This window comes from Hyperolius riggenbachi, chromosome 4 (genome assembly GCF_040937935.1).
Source record: "Hyperolius riggenbachi isolate aHypRig1 chromosome 4, aHypRig1.pri, whole genome shotgun sequence".
Taxonomy (NCBI): Eukaryota; Metazoa; Chordata; class Amphibia; order Anura; family Hyperoliidae; genus Hyperolius; species Hyperolius riggenbachi.
Window position 1 is genome coordinate 286093642 of NC_090649.1, and position 22327 is coordinate 286115968.

At 41.9% G+C, this 22327-nt stretch overlaps 1 protein-coding gene across 1 annotated transcript in view; it reads right to left on the bottom strand.

Moving 5' to 3' along the window:
- The window catches only part of MAN1A1 (mannosidase alpha class 1A member 1), a 312142-nt gene that overhangs the window by 145034 nt on the left and 144781 nt on the right, over positions 1 to 22327 (bottom strand). Inside the window, exon 4 of the mRNA XM_068231374.1 lies at positions 22187 to 22267. Within this exon, the coding sequence (XP_068087475.1) occupies positions 22187 to 22267 (81 nt within the window). The remainder of the gene's footprint in view (positions 1 to 22186; positions 22268 to 22327) is intronic.

The window sequence follows — 22327 nt, forward strand, 5'->3', positions numbered from 1 at the left end:
TACCAACCTGCTTGATTTAGGTTTTGTCCATAATAGGAAATGATTGCCAGTAACACATAAAGAAAAACATTTTCCAATAGTAATGCAGTATTTCCAATAGTAACAATGCTGCACAACAGTGTAGTTAGAATGGATCATATTGCCCCAAAATGTTATACACTGTACGATTATTTGTTTAAAGGGACTCTGAACACCTCTCATAGGCATACCTTTAAGACTCCTACCAGTACTGCAAAGTACTTTAACCCTCCTGGCGGTATAAAAAAATCTGCCAGGAGGGAGCGCAGCAGTTTTTTTTTTTTTTTTTTTTTCCTATATCATGTAGCGAGCCCAGGGCTCGCTACATGATAGCCGCTGCTCAGCGGCATCCCCCCGCCCTCTTCGATCGCCTTCGGCAATCTCCGATCAGGAAATCCCGTTCAAAGAACGGGATTTCCTGGAGGGCTTCCCCCGTCGCCATGGCGACGGGGCGGGATGACGTCACTGACGTCGGGACGTCATTGGGAGTCCCGGGCCAGCCCTCGGCGCTGCCTGGCACTGATTGGCCAGGCAGCGCACGGGGTCTGAGGGGGCCGTGCGGCGCGACTGATAGCGGCTATCGTGAGCGGGGCGGCGGCGATCAGTGTGCTGGCGCAGCTAGCAAAGTGCTAGCTGCGTCCAGCAAAAAAAAATTAAACAAATCGGCCCAGCAGGGCCTGAGCGGCACCCTCCGGCGGCTTACCCCCGAACTAAGTTCGGGGCTACCGCCAAGGAGGTTAAGATGCATAACTTTCTGTAGCTTGTGCTCTCCTCTTTCATTTGATGCCTGAATTGCCGTTCTACACTAAATCGTTTTCATTCAAATTCAATTTAAAAATTGCGGCTGCCATCTTGGCTATGTTATAACTTCCGGGTCACCCCTGTCTTCTCTGTTAGAGAAGTGCATCACTGAATGAAGCAGGAAGAGGAAGTGACACGCATGGCCATTGCAAGAGGCTCCTCCAGAGGGGTCATAGCACGACTTTGTTGTAAGTCGTCTGGCTTAAAGGCATGCCCATGAGAGATTCCTGGAGTCCCTTTAAGCATGTCTAATAAGATAAGATTGCAAAACGATACAGGGCAGATTTTCAATTCTCAACCGAAATGTCAGGGTTGAATGGTAGGCAGGAAACCAACGTATTTATTAAAGAGGAATATCAGGGTGGGGGTGTTCTTACATTCCGCCATTCCAGCAACAGGACCCGAGTGCAACCGCGCTGCACTGGCACTAGTCCGGTCCATGCCTGCACAGTAAATATAACTAAAAATAGAAACTTAGTGCAATTAAACATTGCCAATTCTAACTGATGCCAGTTTACCATCATATGCATTAAAGTGGGAGGTTGGCCTAGGGCTTTCAAAAGATTTATTGTGATTCCAATTTGTGTTAATCTCTTTTAAAACGTACAATGGTGATGATTATGAGGGCATTCTGTGAAACTTCCAGTAGTTTCCTGTTTTCTACACGTATAAAAGAACTGAAAGCCGGATGCCCAGCAGTGAGTATCGGCCACTGTGAGACCATTTCCTCATGTTGCAAACAAAAACTATGACAGCAATGGCATGTTTCAGTACAATACATTCTGTCATTCCAACCACATTATCACTTCTGCCATGAAAATGCACAGTTCAAAGTGGGGGCTAAAAACTCAGCACTAAATAAGTAATAAAACACATTGCCCGACTGAGCTACAAACATTAAATATGGCAGCTACAGCTGTGCGAATGTATTGTATTTATGGAACACTCAAACATTGCACATAGCTACTTGAAAGGTCCAACTGTGCATGGCTGACATGGTTCTAAATGTAAGATAAAATAATTAAAACAAAAAAACTGTAGTGCTGGCTGCACTTAATCCCATACTGCATTTGGATCCCTAGCTCCCATGGCTAGAGGGCTTGGATGTGTACTTGAAACAGCATGAGCGCTGGCATCCATCTCCAAGACTGATGCTGACACAAGTGGAATTGGGGCCTAAAGGTGTCTCCCATGCATAACTGTCATCCATAGCGATTGGGACCAGATTGTTAGGGTAATGGTTGCAGGCAGAAGCGGCATACACATGTTGCTTGGCTACACTGTTTCTGTGGAGAGGGTAGAAAGAACGATGACATAACATACAATGGAACAGCTTCAAGCAGGTGGTGTAGAGACAGAAACCATGTCCTTGTTTGTCACTCTCACAAATCTGGCATGCTGAATCTTTAACCTGTTTAAAACCGCTTCACTCCAATTGGCGTGAATGGGGCGGCTCCCCCAAGACCACGTAACGCCAATTGGAGTTAAGACTTGGGGCGGAGATTGCAGGGTATCACCCGCGCTTCCCTGCTTAAATGACGGAGCTCCGCTCCATCAGTGTGCCAGCGGCGATCGCTGCTAACAGACTGTTAGACGGTCAAACCGCCATCTATTTACAAACAAACATAGAACATTTATATTGCGCTTTTCTCCTGGCGGACTCAAAGCGCCAGAGCAGCAGCCACTAGGACGCGCTCTATAGGCAGTAGCAGTGTTAGGGAGACTTGCCCAAGGTCTCCTACTGAATAGATGCTGGCTTACTGAACAGGCAGAGCCAAGATTCATATCCTGGTCTCCTGTGTCAGAGGCATTACACTATCCAGCCACTACATTGTACAGCACTGCGATCTACGGCAGAGTTGTACTGGGGACAGCCGTGTCACTCAGCTGTCCCCTAGAGAAACAGAGCAATCGGCTCTCATAGGCTGATGCCTATGAGTGCCGATCGCTTTGCTTTGTTGTCGAGGGGAGGGGGGGGGGGGGTATTAAAATAAATGTAAAAAAAAAAAAATGTACAAAATGTAATCAAAATTAAATTAAATAAAAAAACAAAAACAAAGCCCTGCAGCAGCGATCAGAGCCCACCAACAGAAATCTCTGTTGGTGGGCAGAAAGGGGGGGGGGGTTCATTTGTGTGCTTAGTTTGATGGCTAGCATTTAAAGCTGCAGAGCACTAAATTGTAAAAAATAGCCTGGTCACTAGGGGGGCAGGGGGGGGGGGTGGAAGCGTATGGTCCTCAAGCAGTTAAGCCATGTTGGGGGACCGCTGTACACACACTAGATTTTAATTTAAGAGGGCCCAAAAGTCCACCTTTACTGTGTACAAAGCTTTAGCTGATGTTTGGATTAGTAAAACAAAGAGCAGGCACAAAACCTATATTTCAAACTAGTAAGACATTATTTCCAAATTGAAATTCTGATAACTACACGTCAGTGAGCAATTTTTAATATTCAGCGTCTAATCATAGCACATAATATAGCCCCAAGCGATTCCAACTGTATTTAAGGATACATATTAAACTTACTACTCATTGGTTTCCTGTGCTGAGCAGCTACACACGTGGGAGAAATAAATACTAACCCAGCACAGACAGTAAGATGTTCATAATTCTGATATGCCTGCAGATTTAATGCAAACTGAATGCAAATATCAATTGTAGCAACTAAATGTAGTTCCTGACAATTGTGACTGACCCTATTCCATCCTAAATTATAACCAGTACATTGGCATCTCTAAGGACCTTGTCCGCATTGTTGCATTGCTGATTTAAGCAACGAAATGCTAAAAAGATCCACAAGATCGCTCAGACAGTGCATAGACAGCACTGCAGGATGAACTTATGCGTTGCGTTCTGGCAAAGCTCCACTGCGTGCATTTTTATGAACTGAGCAGTGCGTTCCCATTCAATGTAAGTAAATGGGATCAGCACCACTAAGGTCAGCAACGTAGGTGGCGTGTTTCACCACAATGCGTGCATTGCTAACCAACACTCAAGTATGAACGGGCCCTTATGGAAATATTAGATGAAAGTTGCGCAGTAGGACTGATTATGGTCAGTCTGAATAACTATAACTATGTCTCTATGGCTTTCCATTAGAGTTACCAAACAAATATTGATCAAGTAAAAAGCACTTTGGCATGCTTTATTACCTGCTAATTTCCACCATTTTCTACAAAGCTGCCTGATATTACTGTCTCCTTGCTTGTCCCTCTTCCTCCCTCCTTAGTCTAACAGGTTTGCTCATGATTGGATGTAGTGCCCAGATAACTGTTGGCTCATGTATCCAGGTCTAATGGCCATAGCATGTCCGTACCAAGCTTAATGCTAGAAATACACGGCTCGATTCTGTGCCGATAAGATGGTTAGATAGATAATTTCTGACATATCCGATCACCGTTCGATCGTTTTGCCGCTCGATTTGTCATTGAAGTGAATTGAAAAAAGATAAGAAAAACGAGTGGAAGATAAAGAGAATTGAGCAGGCAAAATGATCGGCTGCAGAATCGAGCTGTGTAGTCCCAGCATTACATCTGTATGTAGCTTTTCTTTCTCCTCAGCAGCAGCTCACTGTCAGGAGATGTGAAGTGGAAAAAGAAAGCTCTGCCCTCACAAAAGGCAGAGTTCTGCTTCCTTTTCTCCATTTATCACTCCAAATGACGCAATGGTGCACATGGGGACAGACACAGCATGTCTCCCATGGACTCCCAATTAACCTAGAGCAAGGCACGCACATGCATCAAATCATTTTGGTTGTCTAATTTGGGAAATTAGTCTATTTGCATATTAACAGCCTTTGGTGTTCAGTACCACATTAAACTGTTAATGGATTTATTGAAAAAATCTAAAGAGCATTTCTATTAGAATGTATGTGTGAGAAAGCTATAGGTATATACAGATATACTAAATACACACACGCCAGGTTTGATAAGGAGATCTATCAGCATAGTCATGAAGAAGATACAGGGATTTATATTTATTAAAGCAAAACTTCCTCTGTGTTCTTACAAGAGTTTCAGGCAAAATCATTCAACACTCAGAAGAAAGAGCTTCTTTAGTATTTCACCTCAGGATAGACACTTGTGCTCTTCCCTTCCTCCCCTCCTGAACACTGAGGTGAATCCATGTCTCACAAGGTACATAAAAGCAGATCACCAACACAATAGGTCAGATTACATCAACTTGCTGGAAAATGTAAATATTTAACCACTTGAGGACCACAGTCTTTTCGCCCCTTAAGGTCCAGAGCCTTTTTTTCCATTCAGACCACTGCAGTTTTCACGGTTTATTGCTCGTCATACAACCTACCACCTAAATGAATTTTACCTCCTTTTCTTGTCACTAATACAGCTTTCTTTTGGTGCTATTTGATTGCTGCTGCGAGTTTTAGTTTTTATTATATTCATCAAAAAAGACATGAATTTTGTCAAAAAAATGTTTTTTTTTTAACTTTCTGTGCTGACATTTTTCAAATAAAGTAAAATTTCCTATACATTTGAGCGCGAAAGTTATTCTGCTAAATGTCTTTGATATAAAAAAAAAAAAAAAAAAACACTCAGTGTATATTTATTGGATTGGGTAAAGGTTATAGCGTTTACAAACTATGGTGCAAAAAGTGAATTTTCCCATTTTAAAGCATCTCTGACTTTTCTGACCCCCCCAAATACCCCCCAAATGACCCCATTTTGTAAAGAAGACATCCCAAAGTATTCAGTGAGAGGCATGGCGAGTTCATAGAAGATTTTATTTTTTGTCACAAGTTAGCGGAAAATGACACTTTGTGACAAAAAAAAAAAAAGTTTCCATTTCTTCTAACTTGCGACAAAAAAAAAATGAAATCTGCCACGGACTCACTATGCTCCTTTCTGAATACCTTGAAGTGTCTACTTTCCAAAATGGGGTCATTTGTGGTGTGTGTTCACTGTCCTGGCATTTTGGGGGGTGCCTAATTGTAAGCACCCCTGTAAAGCCTAAAGATGCTCATTGGACTTTGGGCCCCTTAGCGCAGTTAGGCTGCAAAAAAGTGCCACACATGTGGTATTGCCGTACTCAGGAGAGGTAGTATAATGTGTTTTGGGGTGTATTTTTACACATACCCATGCTGGGTGGGAGAAATATCTCCGTAAATGACAATTTTTTTTTTTTTTTTTTTTACACACAATTGTCTATTTACAGAGCTATTTATCCCACTCAGCATGGGTATGTGTAAAAATACACCCCAAAACACATTATACTACTTCTCCTGAGTATGGCGATGCACTTTTTTGCACCCTAACTGCGCTAAGGGGCCCAAAGTCCAATGAGTACCTTTAGGATTTCACAGGTCATTTTGCGACATTTGGTTTCAAGACTACTCCTCACGGTTTAGAGCCCCTAAAACGCCAGGGCAGTATAGGAACCCCACAAATGACCCCATTTTAGAAAGAAGACACCCCAAGGTATTCCGTTAGGAGTATGGTGAGTTCATAGAAGATTTTTTTTGTCACAAGTTAGCGGAAATTGATTTTAATTGTTTTTTTTCACAAAGTGTCATTTTCCGCTAACTTGTGACAAAAAATAAAATCTTCTATGAACTCACCATACTCCTAACGGAATACCTTGGGGTGTCTTCTTTCTAAAATGGGGTCATTTGTGGGGTTCCTATACTGCCCTGGCATTTTAGGGGCCCTAAACCGTGAGGAGTAGTCTTAAAACCAAATGGCGCAAAATGACCTGTGAAATTCTAAAGGTACTCATTGGACTTTGGGCCCATTAGCGCACTTAGGGTGCAAAAAAGTGCCACACATGTGGTACCACTGTACTCAGAAGTAGTATAATGTGTTTTGGGGTGTATTTTTACACATACAGATGCTGGGTGGGAGAAATATCTCTGTAAATGACTTTTTTTTTTTTTTACACACAATTGTCCATTTACAGAGAGATTTCTCCCACCCAGCATGGGTATGTGTAAAAATACACCACAAAACACATTATACTTCTTCTCCTGAGTACGGCGATACCACATGTGTGACACTTTTTTGCAGCCTAGGTGCGCTAAGGGGTCCAACGTCCTATTCACAGGTCATTTTGAGGCGTTTTCTAGACTACTCCTCACGGTTTAGGGCCCCTAAAATGCCAGGGCAGTATAGGAACCCCACAAGTGACCCCATTTTAGAAAGAAGACACCCCAAGGTATTCCGTTAGGTGTATGGTGAGTTCATAGAAGATTTTATTTTTTGTCACAAGTTAGTGAAAAATGACACTTTGTGAAAATAACAATAAAAACCTTTTTCTGCTAACTTTTGACAAAAAATAAAATCTTCTATGAACTCGCCATACACCTAACAGAATACCTTGGGGTGTCTTTTTTCTAAAAAGGGGTCACTTGTGGGGTTCCTATGCTGCCCTGGCATTTTACGGGCCCAAAACCGTGAGTAGTCTGGAAACCAAATTTCTCAAAATGACTGTTCAGGGGTATAAGCATCTGCAAATTTTGATGACAGTCACTGGCGAGGTGATCAGGGCTGGGGTCGGAGGGCGTTTTGAGGGTGTGGGCGGGTGATTGGGTGCCCTAGGGGCAGATAGGGGTCTAATCTGATGGGTATCAGTGACAGGGGCTGATTGATGGGTGATCAGTGGGTGATTAGATGGCAGAACAGATGTAAACAATGCACTTTGGAGGTGATCTGAGGGTAGGTCTGGGGCAATCTGATGGTGTGATGGGTGATCAGATTGCCCGCAAGGGGCAGGTTAGGGGCTGATTGATGGGTGGCAGTGACAGGGGGTGATTGATGGGTGGCAGTGACAGGGGGTGATTGACAGGTGATCAGTGGATTATTACAGGGAAGAACAGATGTAAATAATGCACTGGCGAATTGATAAGGTGGGTCTGAGGGCAATCTTGAGCATGTGGGCGGGTGATTGGGTGCCCGCAAGGGGCAGATTAGGGTCTAATCTGATGGGTAACAGTGACAGGTGGTGATAGGGGGTGATTGATGGGTAATTAGTGGGTGTTTAGGGTAGAGAACAGATGTAAACACTGCACTTGGGAGGTGATCGGACGTCAGATCTGCGGGCGATCTATTGGTGTGGGTGGGTGATCAGATTGCCCGCAAAGGGCAGGTTAGGGGCTGATTGATGGGTGGCAGTGACAGGGGGTGATTGATGGGTGGCAGTGACAGGGGGTGATTGATGGGTGATTGACAGGTGATCAGTGGGTTATTACAGGGAACAGATGTAAATAATGCACTGGCGAATTGATAAGGGGGGGTCTGAGGGCAATCTGAGCGTGTGGGTGGGTGATTGGGTGCCCGCAAGGGGCAGATTAGGGTCTAATCTGATGGGTAACAGTGACAGGTGGTGATAGGGGGTGATTGATGGGTGATTGATGGGTAATTAGTGGGTGTTTAGAGGAGAGAACAGATGTAAACACTGCACTTGGGAGGTGATCTGATGTCGGATCTGCGGGCGATCTATTGGTGTGGGTGGGTGATCAGATTGCCCGCAATTGACAGGTGATCAGTGAGTTATTACAGGGGGATAGAGGCATACAGTACACAGGGGGGGTGATCAGGAGGGAGCAGGGGGCAGTTTAGGGTTAAAAAAATAGCGTTGACAGATTAAGTTGCATTGATTTATTTGCGAGCAACAGGTTGCTTGCGCTATATCCTTTGATGAATTTTTTCTCTTTAAGTCATTCTGTGTATTTTTCTTTTTTTCCGTGTCCTGAATGGTATTTCATATGCATATTTCCTTGGGGAAGGGGGTTCGTGGGCTCATTTACAATAGCTATTCAGTCCATTGCCAAAGAACACTTTAAGGGCTCGTTCCCACTATCGCGAATCCGCATGCGTCCAATGCATGCGGATTCGCACATGTAATGCAAGTGGATGGGCCTGTTTCCACTGTAGCGTTGTTGAGGTGCGTTTTTTTCAGCGGTAAAAAAACGCACAAAAGTGCCAAAGAATTCGCCTGCGAGTGGAATGCATGCGAATCGCCGCTAATGTATTTAATAGTAAAAACGCATGCGTTTGTTACATGCGTTTTTACCCGCGATTTCGCACCTTTTTCTATTTTATTTTGCCCTGGCAGTGTCATGGTTAATTTCGCATGGCACCCTGCCATGCGAAATCGCACGCGAAATCGCGGGTAAAAACGCATGTGGAAACGCATCCGCATGCGTTTTTACAAGCGTCGGAATGCCGGCGAAATCGCGTCGCAACAGTGGAAACAAGCCCTCAATGATAATCACATTTAAGAGGCTGATTAGCAGCACTTCTGTTTCAGCATTAAAAGTATATTATGGTGGGGATTAGAGTGTGGGGACATATATATGGTCCCTGCACACTGTCTGCAATACCACGCGACCCCCAACTACCCCCCTACACCCAGTCTGCCGGTACTATCATGCAGAGATGAAATAACATTCAGCCGACAGCCGCCCTGCAAAACCGTGAACACATGCTTCCAAGCTTGAGGCAGGGAACACAGGCAGTGTCCGTGCATGCAGAGACAGCCTGTATCGCGCACCTCTGCAGTCTGATGGCTGAGCCTTGCACTAATGCCCCGCCTCTTTCTGCCGCTGAGCCAATGAAGGCACGAGCTCGCCGGGAAGCGCGAGATCTCATGCACAGAGCTGTGCAGGGCATTGGATTCAGAACAGCGCTGCTTGCTTTTTTCTCAAGAGAGCCCGGCGCGTCCTGGGCTCTGGATGACAGCCAGGAAAAGCAGCCGGGCGGTAATTGAATTGACCTGGGCGGCCCGCCCACTTAATTGATCCTGGGGAGAACACTGCGTATCTTGTTTTCCCAACTGGTGAATCAAATTATAATTGGAAAATTGGACTATTGAGAGAGCCCCACATTTCACATAATGCATCAGCATGTAAGACAACCATTTACAGTAACGAACATTTTCTAAGGCCCAAAATAGTACTGTAGAAAAAAAAAAAAAGTTGAACACATTGAAACATAGCAGAAGGCAACTTAACCATGACCAAAATAAAAAGGTTTTGTAGAGTAAAGGTGGCTACACATCATACAATTAAAAGATCCAATTTTTCACCAATTTGATAATTTAGGTCGTTGTCCCAAAAAATTGACCGCTTTTGTTTCCGATCAATAAATCACATTTTGTTTTCAATTTTTTGAGATCGGACATGTTGGAAATTTCAGCACAACTTTATCAATAATTGTATGGTGTGTGTGTGTGTGATGGATTGTCAATTACTTGATGTACAGTTCCAATCATTTTCTTCTGAGCTTTCAATTTAATTCATGATTGGGGAATGATTGGGGAAAAATTTAACATAGGTGTGTGGTACATTGGTCAGATTTTTGTATCGTTACAATCAGAAAAATTGATTGCTATTCTTGAATTGAACAGATATTAAAAAAAATTGTATGGTATGTGGCCACCTTCACAGTAATAAACAATATCCAAATAAGCTGATTACGCTGTAGGGAACGTCCCCAATGCATGTTCAGTGACAGATAAAAAAAAAATAGATTTAACAGATATATAGTTATTGCAAAAGTGCATATTTCAAGAGATGCAGGCAGTTGACAAGAGTTGAATTACTATCCACTCCCCATTGCTACTGAAACAGGAGTTCTGGTGTGCCTGTTCACATCCTGCAATAATAATAATTGCAGTATTTGTATAGCGCCTTTCTCCTGTCGGACTCAAAGAGCTTGCGAGGCAGCCACTAGAGCGCACTCAGTAGGCAGCAGCAGTGTTAGGGAATCTCGCCCAAAGAACTCCTTACTGAATAGGTGCTGGCTTACTGAACAGGCAGAGCCGAGATTCGAACCCTGGTCTCCTGTGTAATTTTTGACCCGAGGTTCGCTTCTGGTTCACGTTAAGCTGCCCTTACACTGGCTCGATCACCAGATAGATCCCTCTCTGCTGGAATCTGATCAGAGAGATATCTATTGCTGCCAGAGTACTGCACACAAACAAATGTATTAGAACACTGCTTTCACACTCACCATGGGCCCAGGGATTAACATTACACAAGGGGGGAGACTTCCATCATCCACAAATCGAGCGCCACTACCCCCCCCCCCCCCCCCCAACTGACATCCCCTTTTAAGTGAGATATTTCCAGCATGTTGGATGTCCTACAGGGGCTCCTTATCCATGCTACAGAGATTACAGAGAGGTATGTCTGCACTGTATCTGATGAAGGGGACCCTCCGTGGCCCCGAAACAATGGTCATATGTTGTGCATGCAATAAGGAATAAACTTCCTGGAATATTTACATTGGTGTACTAGCCGCACTTGGATTACCTACATGCTACAGAGATATACAGGTATACAGGTGGTAGTGCACAGTTCTACAACATACAGCATTGTGTGGATTGGTCAGGTTCATTAGACTAAATAGGGCGACACAGTAAAACTTGTACAGCAGTAGAATGTCAAATGGCAGTTTGAAGCACTAGTAAGAATGGCAGAGACTACGTTCTATGTATAAGGTATTTGCTTTCTATGCACAATGACTTAGGTTCTTGAATAACACACCCCCAACTTCAATTAATCAAAGTCAGTGCGGGTAAAAAATATATATATATATATATATATATATATATATATATATATATATATATATATATATATATATATATATATATATATATATATATATATATATATATATGTCAGTAAAATATTGCATTCAAAATTTTACACTTTATTTCCAAATTCACTAAGATTACCTTGCATGCGGTACAAGTTCAGAAATATACTGGAAAAAACATGCTTCAATTCACTAAGCCCTGCTCAGTAAGTCTCACCAGCTGTGGAGCAGGTCAGGCAGGAAGCAAGCTGGGAACCTTCCTACATGTGTCTGCATAACATGTAGCTTTTTCCTGTCCAGTGCATCCCCGGCATCCCTTTAGATGTACATGCTAGCTAACTAGAGGAAACTCTTCTTTGTAACAGTATAAAGATATGCACAACTAAAGGGATTCAGAAAAGCTCTTTTAAAGGTCTCCTTTTCCTTCTCTGTTCTGAAGTCCCACCGCCAGTGCATCAGATCAAATGGAGAGAAGCAGGGCCGGTAGGCTCACCCTATTGGCTGTCTGCTACATCTGACAACTTCAAAGCATGGAGATTGTAAGTTACCAACTGGCCAGAGCTGGAGAGACTGTATAAACCAAACTCTTACTTGATTTACCGAATGCTTAAGGCTCTGTTTGCAGTGGTCAGTTGTGTTGCAGTATAGATCTATCGTGTGTCAGGGATCGGACGCGTGATTAATGGCTGAGGCTGCCTCAGCCCCGTCATGCGTGTGTACAAGGCTTTAGCGTCCCAACAAACAAACAGTGCTGACACACAACAGAAGCAATGGCACAGGAAAAGCTGACATAAGGTGAATACTGCATGCTAACACTGTTCCTATGATGTAAATTGGGGTGCATGGTTTCCACTAGTGCAGGGATGTCAAACCGGTCCTATGAGGGCCGAGGGCCTCACACATTTTTGACAGTTCAAATTAATTGATTGGTCTGAATCAGAAATGGTGTGGTCCATCAGGTAGAACACATTCCTCTCTTTCTCAGTCCACACTAAACACTAGAAATGGATCTGGCCCTCCAGGCCAGGAGTTCGACACGTGCACTAGAGGGACGCAATATTTTACACAAAAGCAGCAAACACATTGCCTGGTGAAGTGTTACAGTGTTTGCATAACGATCAAAAAAATCACAGAAAAATAAATCACAATTGCTTTGCGATTTGAAGAGATGGGACCTGAACCTCTTATGCACAAAAAAGCCTTAAAAAGTAGTGGGAATATTTTTTTTAGAACACTCTTCATGCAGGATCATCACATATCAAAATTAACTATAAGCATAGGTACAGAGAAACACATTTTATTGTACCTGCTGGAGTAACAAGCCTGCACCTTAGCATGGGGTTTAAAACATGATGCAAGTATACTGCATCATCAATCAGGATTGCATATGTACTTCACAGACGTATAAACATTTCCTCCAACGTTAAAGTATATCTGAACTCAGGGACACATTTGCAAACAAAGGCTATGGGATCACAATGACAATGCCACATGTACCTTGACTGTCAGAAGAAAATATCTAATGTGACCTTCAATTATAAGCTTTGAAAAGAATGCCATTCTTTCAGAATTATTAGAGTCTGCTTTATGTCACGTTGAGGATTCTATTAATCTTATTAATTTAGATAGGATGCCTGGGAAAGCCTCCTCAGTAACAGTTAAGGCATCTAATTACATTTATGTTTGCTAAAGAATGTTTCTCCTCTGTATGTCAGTGTATATAAGCTGTGTTTTTCAGTTTTGGTCAGGAACCAGTCCGACGAAGGCTTTTTATAAGTCAAAAGCTCACCGTTTATCCATCTCTAAGTTAGCCAATAAATGGTATCATCCTGATTCAAAACGTCTTGCTTTCAGAATTAGCAAAGAGCAAGAATGCATCCCCCGTGAAATAGAGACAGCACATTCTGCAGCCGAGAACAAGATGAGGCGGACACTGTGCAGTAATAAACAATGTTATTTAAGCACGTACAACATAGCGGGAGAAGAGATTAGATCAAGCAAAGAAACGTTTATTTCAGGTTTGCCTTAAATATCAAAGCTTACTAAGCTCCCTATACAGGCTAGCCACACTGGAGATGGAGTGCTTTCTTGTAAATAGCTGCATACTTAAAGGGGTTCTTTCGCGAAAAAAGTAGGCAGTTAAAAAATGTGACAGATGACAGGTTTTGGGCCAGTCCATCTTTTTAAGGGGGATTCTCAGGGCTTTCTTTGTTTTCAACAGCATTTCCTGAACAGCAGTTTAACTGCCAAAATAGCAAGATACCAGCCAGCTTCCCTAATCACTTGCACACTATTATGTCAGTTAGATTTTGCAACTGTTGTTCAGGAAATGCTGTTGAAAACAAAGAAAGCCCTGAGAATCCCCCTTAAAAAGATGGACTGGCCCAAAACCTGTCATCTGTCACATTTTTTAACTGCCTACTTTTTTCGCGAAAGAACTCCTTTAACTTTCTGTGTCACAGCCCACTTACTCCAGTCAATACACTGACAGATGAAAATGCTCTTCAGCACTTCTTCCCCCTCTCTAAAAGAGCCAATAAATATTACAGCTCTTTCATTTTTTCCCTTAAAAAAGCAAATGTAAAAGAACAAGCAGGAGCACAGAAAAATAAAATCTGCTTAACAGGAGGAGGAATAACCACCTACAATAGCATTAGTGTGGCAGCAAACTAATTAGCTTTATAAACTGCATGAACATAAAAACTGTTAAATAATGGGCAAGAATTTGATAAATGAAGTGCAATTTTCACCATTGCTGCAGGTTACATAGGATGTAGGGACTACGATCATGGAATCAAATCCCGTGTTTTCACCTAACCCCACCCCCCCCTTCCCAATCCCTCCACCTAACAGAAAAAAGGAAACCCATTCCCCAGCATACCTCATACTATGATCTAGGAAGGTTCTTTTACTGGGGAACTGAAAATCAAAAGCAGCCCTGCCTCCCTTTTGGGATGAGGGTAGTAACCCGAGGAATTAGACAAATGAAATCCTGGATATTTCCTTTGAAACTGACCCCTTCACCAGTTAATAGTCATCGTTAAATAGGAACAGCTTGTCCCCAAACCCTATCACAGTGCCCGTGATGAATAAAAGCTGACGTCGGCATTTATTCACAAAGTAAAAAGTAAAGCAATTACACTTAATACTTCCTGTGTACTGTTTACAGTACTCTGGGTATTATCGTAAGTGCAGCTCCATCTTGTGGCCAAAAAGTAAAAATGCACCCACATACACCTTATATAGAAAAATATATACATTTTTTATTTTTAACCCCCTTCACCTTACCCCATAATTACCAAAATAAAACACTGTTAGGAAAAAAAAATAGAAAAAAAAAATATAGCTACCTGTTATGGTTATTTTTGTAAATAAAGGCTTGTAATTATTGATATAGTATAAAAAAAAACAAAAAAAAAAACGGAACACCTTTATTTCCAAATAAAATATAGCCATACATTGTACTCAGGACACGATTTAAACGTTGTAATAACTGGTACAAATGGGCAAATAAAACATAATTCATAATAAAACAATTCTGTAATTCAGCCCCCCCCCCCCCCCCCGTGCATTTTCCTATGCAGGTTCAGGCCTGTCAGTTCATTTCAGTGTGGAATTCACACAGCATGATTTTCTAGCTATGAACAGAACGGAGAAGGGTTTAGGCTATGTCAGGTTTATATTGTGGTGTTACCATATGGAAAAGCCTTCCCCTTCATTCTATTGAAGTTGCACAAAAAAACAACAACAACAAAGTGAGAAGGTCTATGGCAGCCTTTCTCAACCTTTTTACCTTGGAGGAACCCTGTAAATAACTTTTGGATCTCAAGGAACCCCTGCAAACAATGTTTTGGTCTCGAGGAACCCCTGCAAACAATGTTTTGGTCTCGAGGAACCCCTAAATTAATTTTTCAGGAGGCATGGTCTTTAAATAGGTTAGGCTGCTAATTTCACTATCTCCTATTACACTGCCACTCATTATACTGTCTCCTGACCCCCCAATTTAGTGCTTCTTGTTACAGTACCACCTATTATAGTGTGCTCTATTATACTTCCCCCACGATGGGGTAACATGCCAAGGAACCCCTGCAGAGTCCTCAAGGAACCCTGGGGTTCCAGGGAACCCTGGTTGAGAAAGCCTGGTCTATGGGGACATGTAATGGAACAAAAAGCACTTATAAGCAAAGGAATGATCTGGGCATTCACAGCAGACTTCACCTACACTGAATACTTACCTAGAGAATGAAGAACAAAATAAAGGGTTAAATCTTATAACATTTTACAAAATATTCTACAAAAACAACAACAACAACAAAAGACACCACACTTTCCTTTTGCTGCACAACAGAATTAGCAGTAGTCAAAAACAATGTAAGATGTAACTGTCAAATTAACCCCAGAGTAGCTATCATGATAAACCGGTTACATGCCCTTAAAATTGTCAGCTTCTAAAGAACATACATTACTATGCTCTGTTAAAAGCTGCTCTGACTCAAGCAATCGGCCCTATTGGGGAGAGCTGACATCTTTTCACACAACACCTGTCATGTCAGATAAACTATTTCCCATAAGCTTCCTCTTGTCTGTCATTCATGACAAGAGTTTCAACAACAGGCAACATTTTAACGAGTGCAAATATTTCAGAGGAACTGAAACTGGTCAACTCAGTAAGTTCTGATGATTGCGTTTCTGTAAAGTACCATGAAAAATATATCTTTAGAGTTGGTTTTATTAGCTCAGTATCATATTTTGAAATGTCAGGCATACAAGCTTGTCATGCATTATTATTGATCCATATGGCGTCAACATGTCTAAAGCATTGTATAATAGCAGCACCCTACCCTCCCCCCCCATGGAGTGCAGCACCATCATGCTCAGAAGAAACATGTTTGACAAGTGTGCAGTTCAGCCTCCTATGTGAAAGAGGCCTTACAGATTTAGCAAAGAAAAAACAGGTCAGGATTTTACACTATCATATAGAAAAATTTAAAATAACTTTCAATCACATTTTCTTAGGATTATCTGATTGGATGTGTTGGGAAAAGCTAAAAAAAGAAATTAAAAATACATAAACTATGTTTTTTGTTTTTTTTAAATTTTAGAAAAAAAAAAAACCACAATCATAAAGGTTTATTTCAAATTTGCATGCGACCCTGTCTGATTTTGGAGCCTCACCCCACCTCCTTAAACTTTACCAGACCTAAGTAATTAGGAGGAATCAATACTTGCCTGGGACTTTCTCCAGCCCCATAAGCACGTGTGAGTCCCTCGCCGTTCTCCAACGGACTGCCGTTCAGCCATGGTCAGCCCCGGTAACAGTGTCAGTCGCGTCAGTCATGGCCTTCTGCGCAGGTGCGGACCTCCCGTGCATGTGAAGGCCGCGACTAATCCTGTCAGCCAGCTGATTGCGGCTGAACAGCAGACAGCAGGAGAACAGCAAGGCACTCACGTGCTTATGGGGCTGGAGGAAGTCCCGGGTAAGATTATTCTTAAAGGATACCCGAAGTGACATGTGACATAGACATGGGTATGTATAGTGCCTAGCATACAAATAACCATGCTGTGTTCCATTTTTTCTTTCTCTGTCTGAAAGAGTTAAATATCAGGTATGTAAGTGGCAGACTCAGTCCTGACTCGGACTTTCTCATCAGTGAGGGTCACACTGTAGTCACTTCCTGTCTAACTATAAAACACTTTCCTAGCAGAAAAAGAAAGAGGTAAAAAGGGGAATTTCTTACATACACAGGTCTATCTCATCATGTCATACATGTCACTTTGGGTATCCTTTAATTACTCAGCTCTGGTTTACTTTAAGAAAAACAAATTCCTGTCATCTCACCCTAATTTAACACACTTACCATCCACCCTATTTGTAATGGTTAAACTCAACATTCCCTTATGACAGTATTTCTCAAACCTGTCCTCGTGACTCCCCAACGGTGTATGTTTTGCAGGTAACCTCACCTATGCACAGGTGGGGTAATTAGTGTCTCAGCTAGGTGGATTTCATATAGCTGAGACACTGATTACCCCACCTGTGCAGAGGTGAGTGTGCCTGCAAAACATGCACCATTGGGGAATCACAAGGACAGGTTTGAGAAACACTGCCTAATGGTGTTTGACACTAAAGGTTCGTATACACGTCCGATAAAGATCGTTCGTTACGAACGATTCGTGACGTTTACACGATATTCAAATTAGACGGAAAAGATCGTTCGTAATGAACGATTGTGTACACACGTGAACGATATAAGTATAAAGTACTGAACGACGAACTATTAAAAAATGCGTGCGCAAACGGAAGTGACGTTATGACAGGCAATAAGAACATGCGTTATCGGACGATCTTTATACACTGCAACGATTGAACGATTATCTTTAGAAAAAATCCGCCGGGTTGGATCGGTCGGATTGAACGATAACGGTCGTTATCGTCCCAAAAAACGATCGTTGGAAAATTTGGAGCGCACGATTATCGGTCCAATTGTCGTTATCGTTTTTGAACGATCGTTATCGTACGTGTGTACTCAGCTTTAATGTCTGACATTCCAGTTGCATAACTACATGGAGTAAAAAAAAAAATGAAGCACCCCTGCGCCACAAGAAGTGGTGTGGTGTGCCCAAATACCACACCAAACGTAACTGTTCCTTGCAAAATGTGTCTATTCTCCTCTATATCCAGCAAGGCCTTGACTAAAGAAATAATAGAAAAAAGTTCTACATACGCATCTTTTCTAGCCAATAATCTCCATGCCCTGGATAGGAAAAAAAAAAAAAAAGTAGAACATACATATGTTCCATGTTTCATGGTCTTAGTTCATTCCCAGTTCCCCAAGAGAAAGGTCAAGGAATTTTCTTAATAAAAATGGCTAGAAAAAGGAAAAAGATCTAATCTGTAATCTTATTACATTCATGACATTTTTCAATTAAAAGTAGATGGACTCCTATCTTATAAATACTACTAATGCCATCAGGTAACCCAAGACTCATACAAAAAGGCCATCCACCTAAAGGAAGAATATTCACTACACCATCGTAGCATGTTTAGTACCAGCATAAACGTATATTTTTGCCTTTACATTTATGAGCCATTTTGGATGGATATTAGATGAAGCATTTCAACTGAATCACTTATATACTAGAGCACTCAGCTTGTATTTGACTTTTGTTTGATTTGTGTTTGCTTTGAAGGCTGGTGCACACCAGAGCGGTTCTAGAGCGTTTTTTAAAAAGCTTGCAGGGGGAAAACCGCTTGGCTAATGAAAATGAATAGGCGTTTCTGCCTATGTTAAAGTATAGGAAAGCGTAAAAGCAGCTCTGAAAAATGCTAGATCAGAGTGGTTTTCCAGGTGTTTTTGTTACAGAAGCTGTTCAGTAACAGCTCTACTGTAACAATATTTGAACTCTGCTACACAAGCGCCTGAGGTCACATTTTCAAAATGCAGCCTGTTCTGTAGCCTTTGAAGTCAGTACCTGATTATTTTACATTGGGGGGAGGTCAAGGACCATTCTAGTGCAGATGAAATGATATTTAAATCTAAATAAACTGCAAAAAAACATGGACATTTACACCAAAGCCTCTTACACAACTATGAGGACTGTCACTGACAGGGATTGGGACTGGAGCCCTCTGACTACAGGTTGCGGCCTAGTGTCATACAGATGCATCGGTAGCCTGCAGGCTAGTGACACGTTCTGTTGCTATAGAAGGGGGTGGAGGAATAAAAGCATGTTGCACAATGGAATCTTTCTGGACGATCCATATTGGCTGAGTACTCAGTAGCATATGTACAAGGTCTTAAAGTGGCCATATACCATGCATTTTTCCCCCCAATTTGAGAATTACAATCAATTTTTTCTTCTTCAAAGATTGTAAAATTCAAAAAAAATGACCCATAAATCACTCACACTTGTGTTCAAGGTTTCCCCAATTATGAAAAAAAAATATAAAAAACTTGCTAGGTTCTTTAACCACTCGAGGACCGCAGTGTTAAACCCCTAGAGACCAGGCCATTTTTTGCTTAATTGGTCACTGAAGCTTTAAGGCCTAGCTGCAGGGCCTCACAACACAGCAGTCAAGTCAACTCCCCCCCCTTTCTCCCCACCAACAGAGCTGTCTGTTGGTGGGGTCTGAGCGCTTTAGGGCCTAGCTACAGGGCCGCACAACTCAGCAGACAAGTGAATTCTCCCCCCCCCCTTTCTCCCCACCAACAGAGCGTGTCTGATCGCACCCCAGGTTTTTTTTTTTGTATATATATTTCTTTATTTTTCTAATATTTTTAACTTTTCTTTTTAATTTTCTCTTCCTCCCCCGCCAGCCAATCAGCGCAATCGGCTGTGATAGGCTTAAGCCTATCACAGCGGATCGCTTTTGTGCCTCTGGAGGGGACAGCCGAGTGACACGGCTGTCCCCTGTACAGTGCTGCCTTACATCGCAGCGCTGTACGTGGTAAACAGACAGCGGTTTCGGCGTCTAACAGTCTCCTAACGGCGAACGCCGCTGGGAGACGCGCCTATCAAAGCGGAGATGCCAATTGGCGTTAGGTGGTCCTGGGGCTGCTGCCGCGGTCACTCCCATTGGCGTGACGCAGTCCTTAGGTAGATAAATCAGGAAATGGACAATCTACCCTACACCATTAAATTTTCTAAAAAAAAAATGCATTAGAAATATCTGCCACTCCCGGATAAAAAAGTCTTTACATTTTTCAGAACAACTGATCATTCTAATTGAAAAATGGGAAAATCTAAATATTTTATTGTATCATGTGTGACCACTTTAACCACTTGCCGACTGCCTTAAGCCGGCAAGGGCTGGGCCCAAACGACCGCAATACGCCCATCGGCGGTGGTGGCGGGCGTGGTTATGCGCCGATCACGTCACGATCATTGGACTTTGGGCCCCTTAGCGCAGTCAGGCTGCAAAAAAGAGCCACACGTGGTATCGCCGTACTCCGGAGAAGTAGTATAATGTGGTTTGCGGTGTATTTTTGCACATACCGATGCTGAGTGGGAGAAATATCTCTGTAAATAGACAATTGTGTGTAAAAAAAAAAAAAAAAAAATTGTCATTTACAGAGATATTTCTCCCACCCAGTATGGGTATGTGTAAAAATACTCCCCAAAACACATTATACTACTTCTCCTGAGTACGGTAATACCACATGTGTGGCACTTTTTTGCAGTCTGACTGCGCTAAGGGGCCCAAAGTCCAATGAGCACCTTTAGGCTTTACAGGGGTACTTACAATAAGGCACCCCCCAAAATGCCAGGACAGTAAACACACCCCACAAATGACCCCATTTTGGAAAGTAGACACTTCAAGGTATTCAGAGAGGTGCATAGTGAGTCCGTGGCAGATTTCTTTTTCTTTTTTTCTTTTTTTGTCGCACGTTAGCAGAAATGGAAACTTTTTTTTTTTTTGTCACAAAGTGTCATTTTTCGCTAACTTGTGACAAAAAATAAAATCTTCTATGAACTCATCATGCATCTTAGTGAATACTTTGGGATGTCTGCTTTCCAAAATGGGGTCATTTGGGGGGTATTTATACTATCCTGAAATTTTAGCACCTCATGAAACATGACAGGTGCTCAGAAAAGTCAGAGATGCTTCAAAATGGGAAAATTCACTTTTAGCAACATAGTTTGTAAACGCTATAACCTTTACCCAAACCAATAAATATACACTGAATGTTGTTTTTTTAATCAAAGACATGTAGCACAATAAATTTGGACAAAAATGTATAAAGAAATTTTACTTTATTTGAAAAAATGTCAGCACCGAAAGTAAAAAAAAAACAAAAACATTTTTTTGACAAAATTCATGTCTTTTTTGATGAATATAATAAAAACTAAAACTTGCAGCAGCAATCAAATAGCACCAAAAGAAAGCTGTATTAGTGACAAGAAAAGGAGGTAAAATTCATTCAGATAGTAGGTTGTATGACCGAGCAATAAACTGTGAAAGCTTCAGTGGTCTGAATGGAGAAAAAGGATCTGGTCCTTAAGGGGCAGAAAGACTGTGGTCCTCAAGTGGTTAAAGAAAACCTGAACTGAAAATGAAAAGTAAAAATTAACATACACAGGTCCTACTTACCTCCTGTGTAGTTTACTCCTCAATCTCTTTTTCCTCTCCTGCGTCCTGTTTGTCCACTGTGATCAATGAACTTCTCCGTCCTCCATTTTGAATATGGCCATTACCCCATAACAGCTTTCTGGTCAGCACACAGTTAAACTGTAACATCGCCCACTTGAGCCATAGGGAAACATGGACACATCAGTTCTCCTCTCAGCTGTAACTGATAGCAACTGATATATAACGGACAGCAACTGATATACTTCAGCTCTGACAAAATGTTGTCAGAACTGGAAGGGATCATTGTCAAAAGAAAATGGTGAGCTTCTGAGAGGAACTGATGGCAAGGCAACTATGTAATGTTCATTTGAAGTTACCTCATGTGTTTATTTTAAATAATTTTACTCAGTACAGGTTCCGTTTAAGGGTTATTATACATCGATCTTTGACTTTAGTTTACCATCGGCTCAACTGCAGGTTGAGGTCAGTTCATCAGTTTGTTTTCAGTTTGAGACCTACCCAACCCCAATTTTCGATACACTAATACACTAAAGCAAACTGATGTCAAAGGTGGTCTATGTACGCCAGTCCCAATTCCAGTAAGATTATTGAAAAGCATGAAAACTCAGTAGCCACTACATTCTTCATGAATGGGAGAAGTCAGGAATTTTCACAAAGATAAAATAGATAAAACATTTTTTGTAAGCTGCAAGAATAACTAAGATGGCAATCCTTACCTCTTCTCCTGAAAGATAGTATGCAGTCAATAAACCACCAACAAACCGGATATTGACTTCAAAGACTGAAACCTCTGCATTCTGTGGAAACAAAAAGTATATAAGGTAATAAGCAGATTGATACACACTTGTAAACATAAT